Raw genomic sequence first — 17,689 nt, forward strand, 5'->3', positions numbered from 1 at the left:
GGCCCGCTACCGGAGTTTTGACCTCACGCCGTTACCTGCTTGGAAGTATATGCGGTTAATTGCATCACCAAAAGCGAGAAGACTGATTGATTGTTTTGCAAGAAGTTCAGTGAGAATCACTCCGTTCAAAGCCTATGAAATATCCCTCGCCTATTGGAATCTGGTCTGGATGCTGTTGGTGTATCCTTCTGTGACTCACCTGCCTAATTTGGAAGCTTGAGGAGGGGACTAATTTGGAACTGACTGCGGCGGGCGTATGTTCTACATACAGCGTGCAGAGTCCTCGATTGTGCGCAAATCCTGCATTGTGGACTTGAAAAAATTTTCGGGCCTGGGTGTATATATATCTCGAAATTCGCGCGAAAGTTTTTTAGCCAACCAAACCCCTTAGTATTTATTTTTTTCCCCATAACTTCCCCATATATTTCATCTACAATGTGTGCTTAAACTACTAAGGTTACAAAACGCGTCCTTTTTTTCCAATCTAGAAAAGAAAAGAATCAATAAACAAAAGTTATATCATCCCGATAACTTTTCTCAGAAACAAACTCCCAATATGCTACTATAAAGAATTTTACCACACCATCATGGTATGCCTCCTAACGGATTTACGATTTGAATAATCTCATCACTTGACTATTATTCCTGAACTATTATATCACTACGAACTTTTTTTTGAATTTATTTGATCTCAAAATGTCTGCTCCAGCTATTTACAACGAATCAATGTTCGATTCCAAATATCCTACATCCCCAATCATGGCTTTCAAACAGGAACCCATCGATCAATTGTCCTGTGCCTTGCCCGTCTCCAACGACGTCAAGGGTAACTTGGACCAATCTCCCATAGAGATCCATTCCGAAGTGTTGGAATCTGTCTTCTCAACCAACCTTGAAGACAAGGACCAACTCTTCACCGACACCCCAATGTTTGAAGAATTGGACTTCATCTTGGACGGTACGAAGGTTAACTCAAAGGAGGACTGGGTATCCTTGTTCAAGGATGACACCTCTGCTGAGGCTAACCCTTCTTACACCGAAAAAGATGATGTGTTGGATGACTTGTTTGGAGACGATTTTAAGGAATCTTTGGACTTTGCTCCTGCCCTCAACAAGGCCGAAGCAAAGCAACTTGAGACTCCAATGACTCCAATGCTTAGCACTCCTCACATGGCAGATGACTCTGCTTTGAAGAAGAGACGTGTTGACCATATGGGTTGTGTGACTCTTGCAAAGAAACAAAGAAGTCAGCCTTTGAAGCCTGTTGCTATCGACAATGGTGACCCAGTTGCCATGAAGCGTGCCAGAAACACAGAGGCTGCTCGTCGTTCTCGTGCCAGAAAGATGGAAAGAATGTCCCAATTGGAGACTAAGGTTGATGAATTGGTTCAAGACAAGAACGAACTCATGGACGAAGTCTCTAGATTGAAGCGTCTTTTGGCTCAAAACAACATTGCTTACTAGAAGTGCTATTTAATTTTTCTACTGTTTTCTCCTAGATATTTGGATGAATATTTGAATTTACACCTTGAAATCATTTTTTGTAGATCCTGTTTTGTATATTCATGTTCTCACTTTTTTGCGTATGTAAGCAAGGCCTCAGCACCAAACTTGCTAGCATCGATGTCTTTTAGGCACTGGGTAGCCTGACTCTCCAGGTCAAAATCAATAAAAGCCAATTTTCTGAATTTGATGAGTCTGACTTTTTCAAAGCCTGCAAAACCATCGAAAGCTTCCTCAATAAATGAGCTTTCTAGAGACTCCGAAGTGAGGTTCTGTAAAAGAAGCACTTTGTGAGGAGGTAGCAGTTTCCACAGTTTGAGCTGTGATTCTGTGACTTCGGGAGTTTTTGAAGACAGTTGTTTTTGATGCAGCATCTCTGAGGCAATCTTTGTCTCCTCCTCTTGTTTTTTGTTTCTCTGCTCTTTTCGTTTGTTCAATTCTTCGAGTTCTTGATTCAACTCCAAGCATTTGTCGGACGCAAAGTGGGCGTAAACAATATGGATTGGTTTCTTGAAAACAGGTCTGCCTTGTAGTTTGGAAAGTGCCTTTTCACACGACCTCGCGTCCTTGTATGTAACGAAGGCTTGTCCCTTCATTTTTAGGCTTCTCCTGACCCGTACATCTACCACTTCTCCATAGCGACCAAATATACGATTAAGAACATAGCTTAACTTTGTTTTGGATATTGCTTCATTTATGTTGCTGACATATAACGTAGAATGGGGCGGCTTGGTTTGGATGTCTACCATTTCGAAAGCAGATCAGATGCGAAAGAGATGGAGAAAAAACAAAGCAGATTGTAGTATCCTAAAGAGATCTGGTTGATTCTGGACTTCAGATTAAATAAATAGCTTGTGTGCTTGGAAAAATTGGGCCTAAGTTGAATAGTGGTTGAGCTCTGCATCCACTATACATCAAGAATCTGGGTGAACATCATATTTGTGGGGGATGTACCTTGTCAGAGGCTACACATGAATTTTTTTCTGATTTTGCCGGAACATTGTCTTTGACCCTCAGACTGCATTGCCAGCTGTAATTAAATATTTTGATGATATGTTCGGTTGTTGAATACTCAACTTGTCAGTACGTGGTAAATAGTGACTAGAAGTATTTACAAAATCTCAAATTTTAAAGCGTATCTTAAATCATGTAATCTATAAATATTCAAATCGTTTTTGGCCGATTTAAACTAATGCATCGTTGTGGTTGTGGGATGGCTTGAGGTTGGCAGCAAAGCCAGTTGTGTTAGCCATGTCCTCACTAGTTGGAGGAACCCAACCACTGGTCTTCCAGGGTGGAATGTCAGTTGCGTACAACTCATCAACCTCTTCCAAGGTAAGTCCCTTGGTCTCTCTAACAAAGAAGTAGACGTAGAAGAAGGAGAAAATCAAACATCCGGTAAAGACAAAACCGTAGTAGAAGTGAATAGCACCAGTAATGAATGGAGTGAAGAAGGAAATCAAGAAACCCCACATCCAGTTAGCACCAGTGGCAACAGACATAGCCTTCGATCTAATTCTCAATGGGTAGGTCTCAGAAACGATACAGTAGACACCACCAGCCCAAGAGGAAGCGAAGAAGAAAATAAACAAACAAGTGATGAAGATCATGGCGTTACCAGTTGGCTTACGAGTGTTTGATGGGTCATTGGAGTAACCGTTAATGTACAAATTCACGGAACCCAAAATGGAATAGATCAAGAAACAAACACTCATACAGGCGGAACCAGTCAACAAACAAAGTCTTCTACCCAATCTTTCGATAGCCCAGATACCAACGAAGGTAGAAAGGAAGTTAACGACACCCAAAATGATGGAGGTTTGGAAAGAGTCCTCAAGACCGACAGCCTTGAAAATGGTAGTACCATAGTAGAAAAAGTAGTTGTTACCGGTCAATTGTTGAAGAGATTGAAGAACGACACCCACAATAACTCTCTCAAAGATCTTAGGCTTACCCTTGATAAGCTCAATCCAGCTAGCAGAACCAGCTAATGCCTCTCTGTCGATACCGGCTTGAATAAGTTGCATCTCGGTGTAAACGGCATCACTTTCAGGAGACAACTTGTTAGATTTTGCAATAGACTTCTTTGCCTCATCAAACTTGCTGTTCTCGACAAGATAACGAGGAGACTCAGGCATGAAAGACATACCTCCAATCAAAAGCAAGGCCCAAGCGAAACACAAACCAAGAGGGATTCTCCATTGTCTGGAGTCGTCGTAGCTCTTGGTACCGTAAGTAGTACAGTAACCCAAGAAAATACCCAAGGTGATCATCAATTGGAAACAGTAGACCAAGGTACCTCTCAAGTGCTTAGGAGCAGACTCACCAATGAACAAAGGACACAAGACAGAGACAGTTCCGACACCCAAACCAGTGATAAGTCTTCCAATGAAGTACTGATACCACTTGTCTTGAGAAGCGATTTGAATGATGATACCAACGACGTAAATGGCCATAGCAATAACAATACCGGATCTTCTTCCCCAAACATCACCACACTTTGAAAGGAAAATACCACCGACAGCACATCCAATGTTAAAAATGGACACGATCAAACCGGTTCTGGTCTTTGATAAATAGTGCACACCTTCAGCGTTCGTTTGACCGAACCTTTGAAGGAAATCGCTCATGTTAACGAAACCAGAAATAGTACCGGTATCGAAACCGAAAACAAAACCACCGAAGGCGACCAAGACACAAAGTGCACTGATGAAGATATACTCACTGGCCTTCTTTTGGGGAATAGCTGGAGCATTCTCTTCGATTTGTTTGGGGTCCATCATATTGTTATCGACAGTTGCAGTACCCGAGGTACTGTCTTCAGCAGAATTTCTAACCATGTTTGACTAAGTCTAGAAATATATAAATGTAGTATAAATGCAACCGGGGGGCGATGCTTGCTTTATATATGTTCCATTGACAAGCATCTGGCTGCGGTACCTGAACAGTCTCTCAGCCGACGGGTTTTTCCGTCTACTGCACAAAAAGAAACTCAGACAGGAAGGGCTCCTACGTCTTAAGATACTTTTATTGGCAAGAGGTGATGCTAAGTCTTTTATTGCTACTTGGTCAATCACGGCCTGTCCGGAGCCCGGGGACGAAGAGTTCCTTGGCACAAAGAATATTGCACCACGAATTTCGTTTATCTTCGAAACTTTTCGAGAGGAAAATGAAATTGGGCCGGCACTTGCTGAGCTCCGTAAACACATACCGTCTTCGGATTATTTACCGATCTAGCAAACAAAAGTAATCAAGAGGTATAGTGACGTTATCGATGATGCAGTAAGTGACCCGTATGCCCGATCTTGTACCATTAATACAGGTGCTACTGCAGACAAACGAGGGTTTTTCCGGCACTATAGTCAAGAAAAGCATGAATATTCACATATCGGAGTTTTCATTAATTATAAACCAAGCCTGCAAATAGCCGTGATCGCATGTTTTTTTTTTTTTTTTCTCTCACTTCTGTAAGAGGTTTCCCTTGTTGACCACAAATGCATCAATGACCGCCATTGCTGCGTACAACCGATTTTCAGCCTCCTCAAATACAATCGACTGGGACCCGTAGAAAACATCGTCTGCCACCTCTTCCTGATGTCTGGGGAGACAATGCATGAAGCGCCAATCTGAATTGACTCCGCCTTCCTTGACCATTTTCTGGTCTATTTGGTATCCTGCAAATTGCTTCAATTTTGCAGCCGCTTGCCCCTCTTCCCCCATAGAGATCCAGGTGTCAGTTACGACAACATTGGCATTTTTCAATGCATCTGTAGGTTTATTGTAGACCTCAAATTTGAGAAGACCATTGCTGGCACCGACAAGAGTTTGTGCGTCAGCAACCACAGACTCGTCGATGGAGATGCCTTCTGGAACCAGCACAGACACCGAGATTCCGGATTTGAGAGATGCAATACACAAGTCATTAAAAACGTTATTAGCGTCGCCGATCCAGGCCAACTTCAAACCCTCGGTTTTTCCGAAGGCTTCCTTGATGCTCAAAATATCAGTGATGGCCTGCAACGGATGATACTTGTCGCACAAGGCATTGATGATGGGCACGGAAGAATATTTGCATAATTCTTGGATATCGTTGTGACTGTTGACACGTGCAAAAATGCAAGATGTCATAGATGAGATGACCCGAGTGGTGTCTTCGATGCACTCATTGGTTCCTAACTGAATATCGTCTTTACCCAAGAACATCGGCTGCGCGCCAAAATGAGCCGCCGCGCCTTCAGTGGAAATTCTGGTCCTGGTCGACCGTTTGGAGAACAAAAGTGCAACTAACTTGCCCAACAACTTATTGTGATTGGCCTGAATTGTGGCAGTGTCTCCACTCTTAGCTATTCTTTTAAACTGTTCAGCTTTGGACACCAACGACAGGAACTCATCCTGAGAGAGACTAGTGATGTTGACCAAATGGCGAGGTCCGGTTGAAACGGGTGTTTTGGCAATCATGGCAGTACTGAAAAGTCTTTTGAACATGGTCTTCTAAGCGTTTTCTACGGCCCGGGTTTTCAATCTTATATAGTTTGTAGTGATAAGTGACTCATTAGGAAATTTGGATGCTAAGCGCGGTGCGAGATCTACGGTAGGGGAACGCCCTCTTTGTGATTGGTTTAAAAAGCCATGACTTCATTATTTTTCAAGGGCATAGGGTGCGGAGAGCAAAAAGAAAACGGCAATTTTTCAGATTTTTTTTTAGTGCCGTTTGTGCGGGAATGGGTCTCCGGGAGCTGGATTTCAAAGTCCATATGGACAAGTCCTAAGAGACAAAAGATAATTTATCGAATACAAACATTAACGAAATGACACGAAAGAAATTATTTGAGAGTTCTGTCTTGACTTGACGAATGGTTATGCCTTGCGGATTCTCCACTATGAAGTGATTCGATGCAGGGACATCACCGTTTTTGGCATTCCAATAGTCTGAAAAATGATGCTTTGAAAAATCCTTAGTCGTTGTTCGAATTTACAATTTACTTGATTCAACATGCTATTAGAAGAGGGAAGACCAGCTCACCTCTACACAAAGATACACCACTAATATCGCAGCAGTAGATTTTATGCCAATGATTAGATGCAACAAATCCTCAAGAAATACTCAAATTCAAAAGTCTTTGCAAAATAACCTCCCGTCTAGCTTGAGCATCTGTAAGCGACTTATTTATGTTCTCGAGTTTCTCTGAGCGAAGCTTGATGCTATATTCAAGTCGCTCAATCTGAGTTTTGAGATCCAACTTGACAGCTTCCAATTCAGGAAGACGCATATGATCATCGTCCAGCTGCTCATCATCAAAGGAAACCTCCAGATCATAGAACTCGCTGTGTCTCGAGGGAAGGACCGCTCCATCATTCAAATCCACTATATTGTCATCGTAGTCATCTTCTTCATCTGGTTTTTTATCGTCCCTTCTATCCTCGTCAGAAACATTGCCATAGGCATCTGCATACTCACTTTCCAAGTTAATTGGCTGCAATGGCGAGTCTCTGAAGTGCAGTTCCTTCAATACGAATGTGTTGGTGCTCTTATTGGCTAAACTGCTTGATTTGACTGCGTCTTCTAAATTTTCAACAGTGAGTGTTGTGTAGGCCAAATTGTTTGTGGGTGGATGTTCAAGAACCAGCTCTCCTTCCAAAACCATAGAGACCTGCGGTGGTTCCTCCCCGAACTCCTCCGCCAATTGTGTTTTTAGATCATCCAACTTAGAATCCATAGTATTTGGCAAACCGCCTGTATCAACCTGCTGAGGTACATCCCCATCAATCTTTTGTAGTGAAGCATATCGTGCCCATTTCAGCGCATTTTGAGATAATTGTTCCGGTTTGTTCAACACACCGAACAGAGTCAGACCTTCCAAGTCATTGGAATCCAAATCAGGTCTTTTTCTGCGTGTTCCACGAACATTTTTTCGCTTAAACAATGGGGTGGACATGACGTACAGTTGACATGGAGATGCCATCGCACTCATCACATCTGCACATACACAGTCAGAAAACAACCGGAACAACTTCAACAGTGTCCATAAACAGCGGGTCAATAGATTGGAAGAAAAATCACACGAGATAGTTTTCTCATTCATTCGTGGCCTATTTCTTTATTCCTTTCCCCGTCTATCTCTCTGTGGAGTTCATTCGTTATTGTTCTCACAACCTAAAACATACGATCTCAGCTACGAGTCAATTGCAAATAAAGAACCTCTGAAGTTTACAATCTCAACATAAAATATGGATGCTGCTGCTATTCTGGAACAGGCAGACAAGCTCTATGAGCGGATGTCGGAGGCCCCAGAATCTAAGTTGTTCAACCAAGATGAACTTCTTGCCTTGGTCGAAGGCTCGACTTTGAGCGATATGATGAAATTGACTCAAGACCTTCTTAATAGAAAATTGATGAACTTGAGTATGGTAGGAGAGGAGGTGCGTTTTCAGATTGTTTCTGTGAGAGAATCCGAAAAGCTCCAGACCATGTCCAAGGAGGAGGAAATGATTTACCAGCATATTTCTGCTTCAGGACGTGAGGGTATTTGGCTTAGAATCCTCAAGAGTAAGGTCAATCTACATGATATTTCTATGAACCGATGCCTCAAGTCTTTGGAGAACCAGCGTTTCATCAAGCTGATTCGACTGGTCAAGTATCCAACGAGAAAAATCTATATGTTGTACAACTACCTGCCGTCGGAGGAAGTCACCGGAGGTCCCTGGTATACGGATAGTGAGCTCGATACAGAGTTCATTGAGAACATAATGACTGTGGTCTGGCGATACATAAGTCAGAAAACATATCCCGCCGCATTTTCTGATGCTCAGTCAAACAAGAACCCGTTGCAATGTGTTCACCCGGCCAATCACAACGGCTACGCGACCTTGTCGCTGATCACCGACTTCATTAGCGAGCGCAAGATCTCACTCGTGGAACTCTCTGAGAACGATATTAGATCTGTGTGCATGGCTCTTATCTACGATGACAAGATTGAAGAGGTAAAGGGCGCTGTGGACACCTACAAAGCTACATGGCAGGGAGTGTTGGACTCTGGATTTGGCCGCCAGTACAAAAATGAGAACCTTCTCGATGAAAACCAGAAGATTCTCACCGCAAAAATAGAAGCCGAAAGGCAATTCAGCATTTTCGACTATTCTTCTGTCATCAACGAGGATGTTCCACCCCTGGATGTGGTGTACATGGACGCATGGGTCAGAGACTAGTATGTTACATGTATTGAATGTAAAAATACCTATAGATCCCCTAATAAATATCTTCCACCTTATGACTCTTGAATTTCTTTGCTGTTCTATCCACAGCTCTGAGCTCGAACCTGGAGCCCATGATTGTAAAATCAATGTATTCATTCTCATCTACCGCAAGAGAAAAGCCAAAAAGCGTACCTTTTTTCCTTAAAAACCGCAAGCCGCCGAGTTGTTCTGCTGCCGAAATGTTCCTATCGCTATGCTTTTTCTGAGGCGTCACCACGATGAACAGATGCTGGGCATCAAACAAAACAATTCCAGTAATCCCGATGATATTCATATCTCTAGATTCTAAAACTGTGAGGAGACACCCATTGTAGTCTGCAGATGATAGACGGGGCAACAAAAGCGTAAGATCTGGGTTTTTCTGCTCCAGAAATAGAAGCTCGCTCATATACTTTTTCCATAGCTCATTAAGTTGAATGTACTCATCGTATTTGGGAATCTTGAAGCTGCTGAGAAGATTCTCAATTGAGATCTGCTCGCCCTTTTTCTGACACTGACGTAGTTTGGAAACGGCAGCTCTTTGGTTGGACAATGTCCTTTTGATGTAAACACGCATGTCTCTTCTGACGTTCAATTTCCTAGCTCCCGCGGGCTTTCTGGCTTCGTTTCGATTCAAGGTCGTTTCAGTCTTCTCTTTTATTGGCGCCGATTCGGAGCTTGTTGGAACTAAAGCCAAGAATGGCTGGGCAGCTGCCTCACTACCAGCATAGCGTGTTTCTAGAATCTGTAAGATTTGGGCTTCGGAGGTGTACGATCTCGATAGAAGGTGTTTTTCAACTGGATAATCGGTGTGCATCGTCGCTGTGTCTATGGCTGAGGCCGCTTATATTGATTTTTTATTTGTGTAAGATAATTCCAACAGGAATCCTTTGTGTTTAAAACTAGGGTATGTAGCCTCAGCAATGGTAGGGAGACTTCTGAAGTCTGTAGTACTATATAATTTCGAGATGATCATCTCCACACCTGATTGAGCATCAACCCTGAGAATCGGCGGCATTTTGCAGAAGAAAAGCGTATCATTCCTCAAATTTTAATTTAGATCCATGTCCCTATGTTTTTTGGAACTCTTTGGCAATTCTTTAGTTCCTTGGTTTGTTCTGTACTTGTCTAGAATCGATTCATTTGAAGAAACCAACATTAATTGCACAAACAGAAATCCGAAAATCTGTTTGAGAAATATATGCTTAGTCCTGAAATAAGATTTCTCATTGTCCGAAGCGTTGGGCTACAGCACCCATGTCAATCATTCTAGCTACAATATGATAAATCATATGAAAAATTCCGAAGCCTGTCGTTACATCGACAGAAAAACTTTTCTTCAATTAACCTGAATCCAGTTCACGTCTTGCGACATGTGTCCAACACCTCTTTCGAATACCCCAACATTGCAACTACAATGATCCAGCTTTCACTCAGGGCAGGCCAACTCCTACGAGGCCAATATTTTGGAGGAGGTTTTTCATTGTTGAGCACATCTCGATCTACTCACAATGTTCCATTTCAAGATGATTTGACTCCTTTAGATGACGATCTTTTCAACTTGCAAGACTTCCAGGAATACAAGGAAGCACCTGATGTGCTAGCACTCAGAAAAAAATACGGTGCCGAGGAGCAAATGATACCAAAAAAACAGAAAACACATATTCCCCAAAATTCTGAGGAATTACCCGAACATAATGCATCTTCTGACCAACAAAGACTTCTACCCAAAACATTTCAGGAACATTGCGAGGCCAAAGAACCGGTAGTGTTCATTTCGAGGCTACTGAATCCTTATCTCAATCTTGCGCTAGAGGATTACATATACCATGCGATGGGTATCCCTGCTAAGGGAAGTCAGAACTGGAATAGATTACTATTCTACGTAAACTCTCCATGTGTCGTCATCGGCAAAAATCAGAATCCATGGAAGGAAGTCAACCTACCATTACTTACCAATCTCCGCTTGCCGCTTGTAAGACGTAGATCCGGTGGTGGAACTGTGGTTCATGATAATGGAAATGTGAACTATTCATTTATGACAACAAGAGATAATTTCGACAGATTTACCTTTGCAAACCTTGTGAAAAATGCAGTCAATTCTTTGGCGAAACCTTCAAAGCACGTGATGGTTAATGATAGAGGTGATATAGTGACCAAAAGCGATAACAAGAAGGTATCCGGATCAGCGTATAAGATCTCTCGCGGAAAGTCATACCACCATGGAACTATGTTGTTAAATCTGAAGCTAGACGTTCTTCGTGAGCTTTTACATAGAGACGAGTCCAAGTTAGGCTCGGTACACTCATTAGCCGCTATTTCCTCTGTTAAATCTCTGGTGACGAATCTAGAGTTAGAGCTGACCAACTTCATCGATGCAGTAACTGCTATGTTTCAAGATCTGTACGGCATTCTGAAAGATCAAGACGATGCTGCTGTTGAGTCCGAAGAAGATTTGAACCAGACGGAATTGTTGGGCTTGAGTGACTTTGTATCAGCGTTCACTCCCAAATCAAGCCTTGTTTTCGAAATTGACGAGGACGTTAAGCTTCCAGATGATATACACAAAACTAAGGACGAATTAATGCAATGGGAATGGCGGTTTGGTTCCACACCGAAATTTCTGCATCATTTCGTCCACCCAAGTAGAGAGGTGAAGGTTGAGATCGAGGTCGGTGCCAAGGCCGCTATTACAAAGGTAGAAGTTGAGGGACCAAGCAAAGCTGTAGAGTCGTTTCAATTTCTCAAGGAAGCAGTTGAGAAAGGCCGTACAGTATTATATACTGGTTCAAATGTTGCTGGCTACGTTCTCGATGATGAGTTGAGTGAATGGATAGGAGAAGCTATAGATGGAACATCTTAATAATAGAATACGTCATACCAAAACCTCAAATGAATGTAGTGTATAAGTTATTTACGGGTAGCATGTATCTATTCAAGGATCTTTGAGACCGTGTCTTCCCTTGTAAGGAGCATACTCAGGAGCAGCCCAGTCTTCGAGAACGGACTCATCATCAAGTTGATAGATTTCAATACCCAATGGTCTACAATTGTCCTCCATTTTCGACACCTCGCCTTCCTTCTCGCCCCAATCCCAGTTTGATAAATCGCCGCCGGGACAAGCGCTGATGGCAACGATCAAATCCTGCTCAGCGAACATTTCAAAATAATCTTCCTTTGTGGCCGGCGATGCCTCCATGAAATACTGGTCATACTCGTTCAAACCGGTGACTTGAAAGACATTCAACACATCATGAACGTCGAATTCGGTCAAACCAAGAGGCAACACAGCACGAACAAGATTCGAATGACAATGGAAATCGTTGTCCTCTCCAGAAATAAGCTTGTCGACATATGGATCACAGCGTGTGCCCAAAGTATCATGGATTCTTCCGCCCCACTCAGTATGACGACCCCCTAATGTATCACCAGTGATAGTGACCAAGGGCCTCAAAAACGGCAATATCGACCACAAGCGGTCATATTTCGACACATGCGCAGAATGCAATTGACGTGTTCGAGCCGCCCAAAATCTCTCCCGATGATTATGCTGGTTCCATATGTTCAAGTCACATACTTGGGGACCTTCCGGTGTGGTTAACCGTACAATAGATTTAGCGGGAACTTTTACGGCAAGACCGCTTCTAGGCGCACAGAGATGAGTGCTGACTTTCGTCTTCGGAGCATTGGCGATTTTATCGTACAAGTCTTTATCGGCATAGATTTTGGATCCTTTCTGGGGAAAATAGGCCGGTCCAGGCTTACGAGTCCCGTAGGACGTCTTCTCCGGCTTCTGACTGCTAGATGCAAGTTGTGTCATCGATAATGGTACTGGAAGATGAGAAATGTATTTTCAATTCTGCAATTGATGCAGTGTATAGCTTTAAAATGAAGATTTCCTTTTATACTAATGGAAGTGTTCCTGCAGACAATACCGATTTTCCACATCTGATACCACTTACACCATCTGCAGAGGGCCAAAGCGGACAGTGGCTCCGATATAGGCAGGGATAGGCGAGCCAGTTCCTGGAGAGGTGAGATAGAGAAATACACACATGAATGCTCGACTTGAAGCATACACAATTTTCTTTGCACCAAAAAGGCGTTAAATTTCCACGAAAATCAATACAACATAGTTTTTGTTTGAGCCAGAGCTAGACACTTGCTTGAGCCATGAAACCATGAAAACTACCAAGAAGCGAGTCTAACGTCACTAATTTTGGGATTCAACTCAATCTACAGAGAAAAAAAACCTAAATAAATAGAACTTTAAGCCAGAAACCAAAAACGATAACAAAAAACAACAACAATAACTCGTGTTTTATCAATTTTTCACCACATCGTCAACTTCCACATTCGACCAGCTTGGCGCGAAAGTCCATTTTTCATCCCCGATTCCACATGCGGCTCTGCACAACGTTCTCTATCACACCCATAGTACCGTTGCTCAAGTGATATCGCATCAGTTTTGTTAGTCGTAGATGAGTTTTGTTAAAAGTTCCAGATATTTGGCAAGTTTTTCCTCTTCTTTTCTTTTTTTGCCCCGTTCTTTGGCCCAGTGACCAGGCCCTGTCACCTGTCTTCCCCCACATTTTAATCGTTCCGCGCAGTCTACTCCGCTATATATTCCGTGGATAACCGTTGTCTGCAAGCGCATGCTACGTATAAATATTTCACATTTGCACCCATTAATTGAGCAACATCGAACCAATATCTGGATATTTTTCTTCCAAGTTGGACATCTGCTAGTGCAAAACTACCACTTTCTTTTTTGTAAATCATGATTTCTCGCGTGTCTCGACTCTCAATCCGAGGCTTCAAATCGACTTCCAGCCGTTGCGCCGACTACGGCTTTATTGGCTTGGGTTTGATGGGCCAGCATATGGCAAAGCACATATACAATTCGTTGAAGCCACTGGATAAACTCTATGTGTACGATGTGGTTCCACAGTCGACCAAGCTGTTCGTGGAGTCTGTGACGTCCGAGAACCCCTCGTCGAAAAGCCAATTGGTCGCGCTTTCCAGCGTCTCTGATTTTGTGTCGAAGGTCGATTCTCAGTTGGATTTTATCGTGACTATGGTGCCTGAAGGAAAGCATGTGAAGGGCGTAGTTGAGGAGCTTGTTCTGGCGTACAAGGCAAACCCTTCATCTGCGAAAACCACGTTCTTGGACTCATCTACCATAGACATCCCCACCTCTATTGAGGTCCACGAATTTGTGAAAAAAAGTCTTCCTTCGTTTGATTTCATTGACACTCCTGTCTCGGGAGGTGTGGCAGGCGCCCGTAAGGCTTCATTGTCCTTCATGCTCTCGCGCAAAACACACGAAGACGTTTCGCCGGAGTTGACGACACTTCTCAACATGATGGGCAAAAACATCTTCCCATGTGGTGAAAACCACGGCTCCGGACTTGCAGCAAAATTATCTAACAACTATTTATTGGCCGTGACCAACTTGGCAGTGGCAGACTCATTCCAATTAGCCAAGGCTTTCAACTTGAACCTCCAGCAATATGCTAAGTTGGTGGCTGTTTCCACGGGTAAGGCTTGGGCTTCTGTCGACAACTGTCCGATTCCTGGCGTATACTCGAAGGAGAACAACTTGCCAGCTGACGATGGCTACAAAGGTGGCTTCATTACCAAGTTGACTAAGAAAGATTTGGTTTTGGCTACAGACTGCGCTCGCGGAGCCGACCGTATGTTGTTTTTGGGCGAAATTTCTCGTAAATGGTATCTTAAGGCCTGCGAGAGGGAGGATTTGGCTTCTCGCGATTTGGCTGTCTTGTTTGAATGGCTTGGTGATTTAGAGCAGAAAGACGGCGTCGTCCACGACAAAAAAACCTCCGAGGATTTTGAATTGTAGGTTCTCAGTTCTCATGAGAAGTTGCATTGATGGCGTATATTGAGTCATAAGTGTCATTATTTATCGAAATTGAATACAAAAGAAAATGGGAAATGTTTCCAGTTGTAGAAGAAATGTACTCATCAAGATTCTTTCATAACGACACCGAAGCTTCTTTCTCTATTCCGCCTGTCGCATTCGAGAGTTTCAGTGGTCGCTAAGTCTTGGTAGTGTTTTTCGAGACGAGGATTTCTCAATTGTCCCAATGAATCATTGAAATGGAAATCATCGAATCTTACTCCAACAAGGTCAGTGACAGAGTCTTCAACATAAGTGCCCATAGGAATATCAGTATCGTAAACACTAGTGGTCGATTGTGCAAGCAATGGGAGTGTCTGGTCTATATGTAAATCGTTCAGGCCAGCTTTCAGATACAAAGACAGAGACACCGAGGACCTCCTCGAACGAGGCTCCAAATCTGCAATATCGACAATACTCTCCCGATCTACATGCGCTTCATCGATTGTCCCATCTCCCGTTCCAAGATCATTTTGCAGAGGGACATTCAGTTCGGTGGTATTCTTGCTCTTACACTCGTCCCGGCTTGTCTCGGACGAGTTCATATGTTCAGATTCATTGCTTTCACCAATGACACTGTCAGAGTCCTTGGGGAAGCTATCGTTCAGAGAGCTATTGTTATTTTTGCTATCCTTGGATTTGGATGATGCAGAATCACTGATAAACGAAGACTGACATGAGTTGCTGCTCTTTTTGTGACTTTTCGAAAGTTGCTCATTGAGTCTATCCCGTATGCTTTGCGCATTGACTGCTTGAGGATTTGTCGGATCAGAATTCATGTTTAATGCCAAAGGAGATTGGCTGAGTCCACTGTTTTGATGATCATATGCTGGTGGTAGGGTGTTTTCAGTAATACCAAGTGAACTAAACAGGGGAGGAGCCGTAGACGGCGCCAATGTTCTGGTCGAAGGACTCCTGCAAGGTGATGCCAAAGGACTATACGCCATTGCTTGTGGTGCAACAATCTTACTCAAAATTGACTCGTCTTCAGGTTGATACAAATTAGAAGATAAATGAACGTCGCAGTCCATTTCCGCATAGCCAATGTTTGTGGGACTGGCGATGTGCTGAAACTCGATGAGCGAAGGATCCTTCGGTATGACCATGGTCAGGAGACTACACGAAGAAAGCTGCATGTTTAAACTCGAACCAGGGTGATTTGCATCAATTGCAGTGACGTCAGGTGATAATGGTGCGTCTTCAGCGTACTGGGGAAGGAACTCTGGCTCTCGCTCGTAGATAGGCAACAAAGTGTTATTATGAGCTGCCAACGGAGAATACAAATGGATTGGCGAATCAATGGAAATCTCAAAATGTTTTCTTTTGCCGCCATTATCTGGGTTTGGCCTCGAAAGACGCAAACAAATCTTGATCCAGTGAGTACATTGTATACTCTCGACAGCAGTGTCAGGATTAATTTGGAAGTGAAATTTTTTGTTAATGGTGTTGGGAACGAACATTTGGAACTCGAGTTCACGGGGAAGCACTTCAGTGGTCGATGTGGGAGAGTCATCAATGGTTCCATCTTTGTTGAGAAGGGAATGGGATTTACTTGCTTTATGCTCGAGCAATAAGAACTTTCGCGAGGGTTCTGTACGGTGAACCTTCTTATTCTGACAGTAATAGTTACATTCCTCGATGATGAAGACACGAATACGATGCAATGCAACCTTGCCGTGAAGTGGAATGAACTTAAGAGATAACGGTAGGTAGGAGTCAAGGACCACCGATTTACTGGCAACCACAATCTCATACCTCAAATGGTCATCCCAATCTCTTTCAATGACAATGGGCTCATTCTCTTCCACACTGTTGTCCGTGGGCACCCTCACAAGTTTTATAGGGAGCTTTCCCTTGAGCACGGGTTTGAACGTGCCCTGCCTAGACACGACGGCCTCCAAACAATAATTGACACTACCAAAAGTAGCCTTGATTGTCTCAGGGGACAGCGCGGGGATCAAATGCTCGAAATTGTACACGTAGTCTCCAGGCATGAACCACCCGGGCTTGGGCTGCTCCACCGAGGGAGAGGACATGACTGAATGCAAATCTGTGAACGAAGCCACAGGAGTAATGGTGGGCGATGACGACAGCCCCAAGGGAGAAGTCGCGCGCTTGATGAGACTCGCAGCGAAGTGCGAGGCCGACTCGAGAGCATTGGGCGACTGGATGCTGCTCAGCTGCGAGGGAGCATGGTCCATGCTCAAATGAAGGGCCTCATCTGAAGATCTACCCGCGCAAGGAACGAAAATGCTGGCACCGTGATTTCCATAATTCACATCCGCCTGATAAAACGGCCACGAGTGCAGCGCGATGTCTCTCGACTCTTCATACACGTTCCGCTTGGGCGGGATACCCTCCGGCCAATCCGTCTGCATCACACCCTTAAAATTAAGAACAACAGACTTGATTTTTGTCGGCCGAAGCACTCGGAGCACAAGCAGCCCCCGGAGCAAGCAGGGCGGCCTCAGCTCGTACTCGACCGGCTTAAAGCCCTGGACGAACAATGTATCTTCGGTCGGAACAACATATATTTCCAACGAGGAATTGCGAGCCAACGCTGTCGGCGGAAGCTGCGGAACCAACGTGTCGCCGATTTCGTTCTCGTTCCCGCTGGTGAGAGTCAAGGACTCTTCAGGAAAGATAGGGGATCGAAGAATATCGGACATTATTGCGAACACAAGAAAAAGGGCCAGTGGAAGATGGTCACAGCTACGGTTTTAGTGGAAGAGGTGCGGAATTCGAGGAGTTTGCATCGATTCCTGCGGAAAAATCAACCCGGCCTCGAAGTAGTCGGATGGCTTGAAATGGCACTAATAGATAGTCCGGCAACAGTGAAGATTATATCCATGGAACATCACGTGCGCGGATTGATCGGGGATCGGGATGTTTTGGGGGAAGGTGAGCGCGAGAATGTCAATTGTGCGGGAGACGTGAGTTTACGAGCGGGACTCGTATATTTACGGAGCTTGATTTTTAGACGGCCGGTTGGGCCATTGTATATCTGTTGGATCGGGATCTGGTGCCGATGCT

General features: G+C 43.8%; 11 protein-coding genes across 11 annotated transcripts; 4 read left to right on the top strand and 7 right to left on the bottom strand.

Moving 5' to 3' along the window:
- Positions 1-696: 696 nt before the first annotated feature.
- Positions 697-1,464, top strand: PUMCH_004258 (uncharacterized protein; the record flags this gene model as incomplete). The annotated part of the gene is made up of 1 exon (XM_063023199.1): positions 697-1,464. One exon carries the CDS (start codon positions 697-699, stop codon positions 1,462-1,464), a length of 768 nt encoding a protein of 255 aa, XP_062879269.1.
- Positions 1,465-1,571: 107 nt separating this feature from the next.
- On the bottom strand, positions 1,572-2,252 carry PUMCH_004259 (uncharacterized protein; the record flags this gene model as incomplete). The annotated part of the gene is made up of 1 exon (XM_063023200.1): positions 1,572-2,252. One exon carries the CDS (start codon positions 2,250-2,252, stop codon positions 1,572-1,574), a length of 681 nt encoding a protein of 226 aa, XP_062879270.1.
- A 435-nt stretch (positions 2,253-2,687) lies between these two features.
- Positions 2,688-4,343, bottom strand: PUMCH_004260 (uncharacterized protein; the record flags this gene model as incomplete). Its single annotated transcript, XM_063023201.1, has 1 exon — positions 2,688-4,343. One exon carries the CDS (start codon positions 4,341-4,343, stop codon positions 2,688-2,690), a length of 1,656 nt encoding a protein of 551 aa, XP_062879271.1.
- A 619-nt stretch (positions 4,344-4,962) lies between these two features.
- PUMCH_004261 (uncharacterized protein) lies at positions 4,963-5,988 on the bottom strand (the record flags this gene model as incomplete). Its single annotated transcript, XM_063023202.1, has 1 exon — positions 4,963-5,988. One exon carries the CDS (start codon positions 5,986-5,988, stop codon positions 4,963-4,965), a length of 1,026 nt encoding a protein of 341 aa, XP_062879272.1.
- Positions 5,989-6,596: 608 nt separating this feature from the next.
- Positions 6,597-7,586, bottom strand: PUMCH_004262 (uncharacterized protein; the record flags this gene model as incomplete). Its single annotated transcript, XM_063023203.1, has 1 exon — positions 6,597-7,586. The coding sequence occupies one exon, from the start codon at positions 7,584-7,586 to the stop codon at positions 6,597-6,599; it is 990 nt and encodes a 329-aa protein (XP_062879273.1).
- A 145-nt stretch (positions 7,587-7,731) lies between these two features.
- PUMCH_004263 (uncharacterized protein) lies at positions 7,732-8,709 on the top strand (the record flags this gene model as incomplete). The annotated part of the gene is made up of 1 exon (XM_063023204.1): positions 7,732-8,709. The coding sequence occupies one exon, from the start codon at positions 7,732-7,734 to the stop codon at positions 8,707-8,709; it is 978 nt and encodes a 325-aa protein (XP_062879274.1).
- Positions 8,710-8,749: 40 nt separating this feature from the next.
- On the bottom strand, positions 8,750-9,553 carry PUMCH_004264 (uncharacterized protein; the record flags this gene model as incomplete). Its single annotated transcript, XM_063023205.1, has 1 exon — positions 8,750-9,553. One exon carries the CDS (start codon positions 9,551-9,553, stop codon positions 8,750-8,752), a length of 804 nt encoding a protein of 267 aa, XP_062879275.1.
- Positions 9,554-10,153: 600 nt separating this feature from the next.
- PUMCH_004265 (uncharacterized protein) lies at positions 10,154-11,599 on the top strand (the record flags this gene model as incomplete). Its single annotated transcript, XM_063023206.1, has 1 exon — positions 10,154-11,599. One exon carries the CDS (start codon positions 10,154-10,156, stop codon positions 11,597-11,599), a length of 1,446 nt encoding a protein of 481 aa, XP_062879276.1.
- A 72-nt stretch (positions 11,600-11,671) lies between these two features.
- On the bottom strand, positions 11,672-12,556 carry PUMCH_004266 (uncharacterized protein; the record flags this gene model as incomplete). Its single annotated transcript, XM_063023207.1, has 1 exon — positions 11,672-12,556. One exon carries the CDS (start codon positions 12,554-12,556, stop codon positions 11,672-11,674), a length of 885 nt encoding a protein of 294 aa, XP_062879277.1.
- Positions 12,557-13,516: 960 nt separating this feature from the next.
- On the top strand, positions 13,517-14,599 carry PUMCH_004267 (uncharacterized protein; the record flags this gene model as incomplete). Its single annotated transcript, XM_063023208.1, has 1 exon — positions 13,517-14,599. The coding sequence occupies one exon, from the start codon at positions 13,517-13,519 to the stop codon at positions 14,597-14,599; it is 1,083 nt and encodes a 360-aa protein (XP_062879278.1).
- A 122-nt stretch (positions 14,600-14,721) lies between these two features.
- PUMCH_004268 (uncharacterized protein) lies at positions 14,722-17,325 on the bottom strand (the record flags this gene model as incomplete). Its single annotated transcript, XM_063023209.1, has 1 exon — positions 14,722-17,325. The coding sequence occupies one exon, from the start codon at positions 17,323-17,325 to the stop codon at positions 14,722-14,724; it is 2,604 nt and encodes an 867-aa protein (XP_062879279.1).
- Between the last annotated feature and the right edge of the window lie 364 nt (positions 17,326-17,689).

Source organism: Australozyma saopauloensis, chromosome 5 (genome assembly GCF_035610405.1).
Source record: "Australozyma saopauloensis chromosome 5, complete sequence".
NCBI classification, from domain to species: domain Eukaryota; kingdom Fungi; phylum Ascomycota; class Pichiomycetes; order Serinales; family Metschnikowiaceae; genus Australozyma; species Australozyma saopauloensis.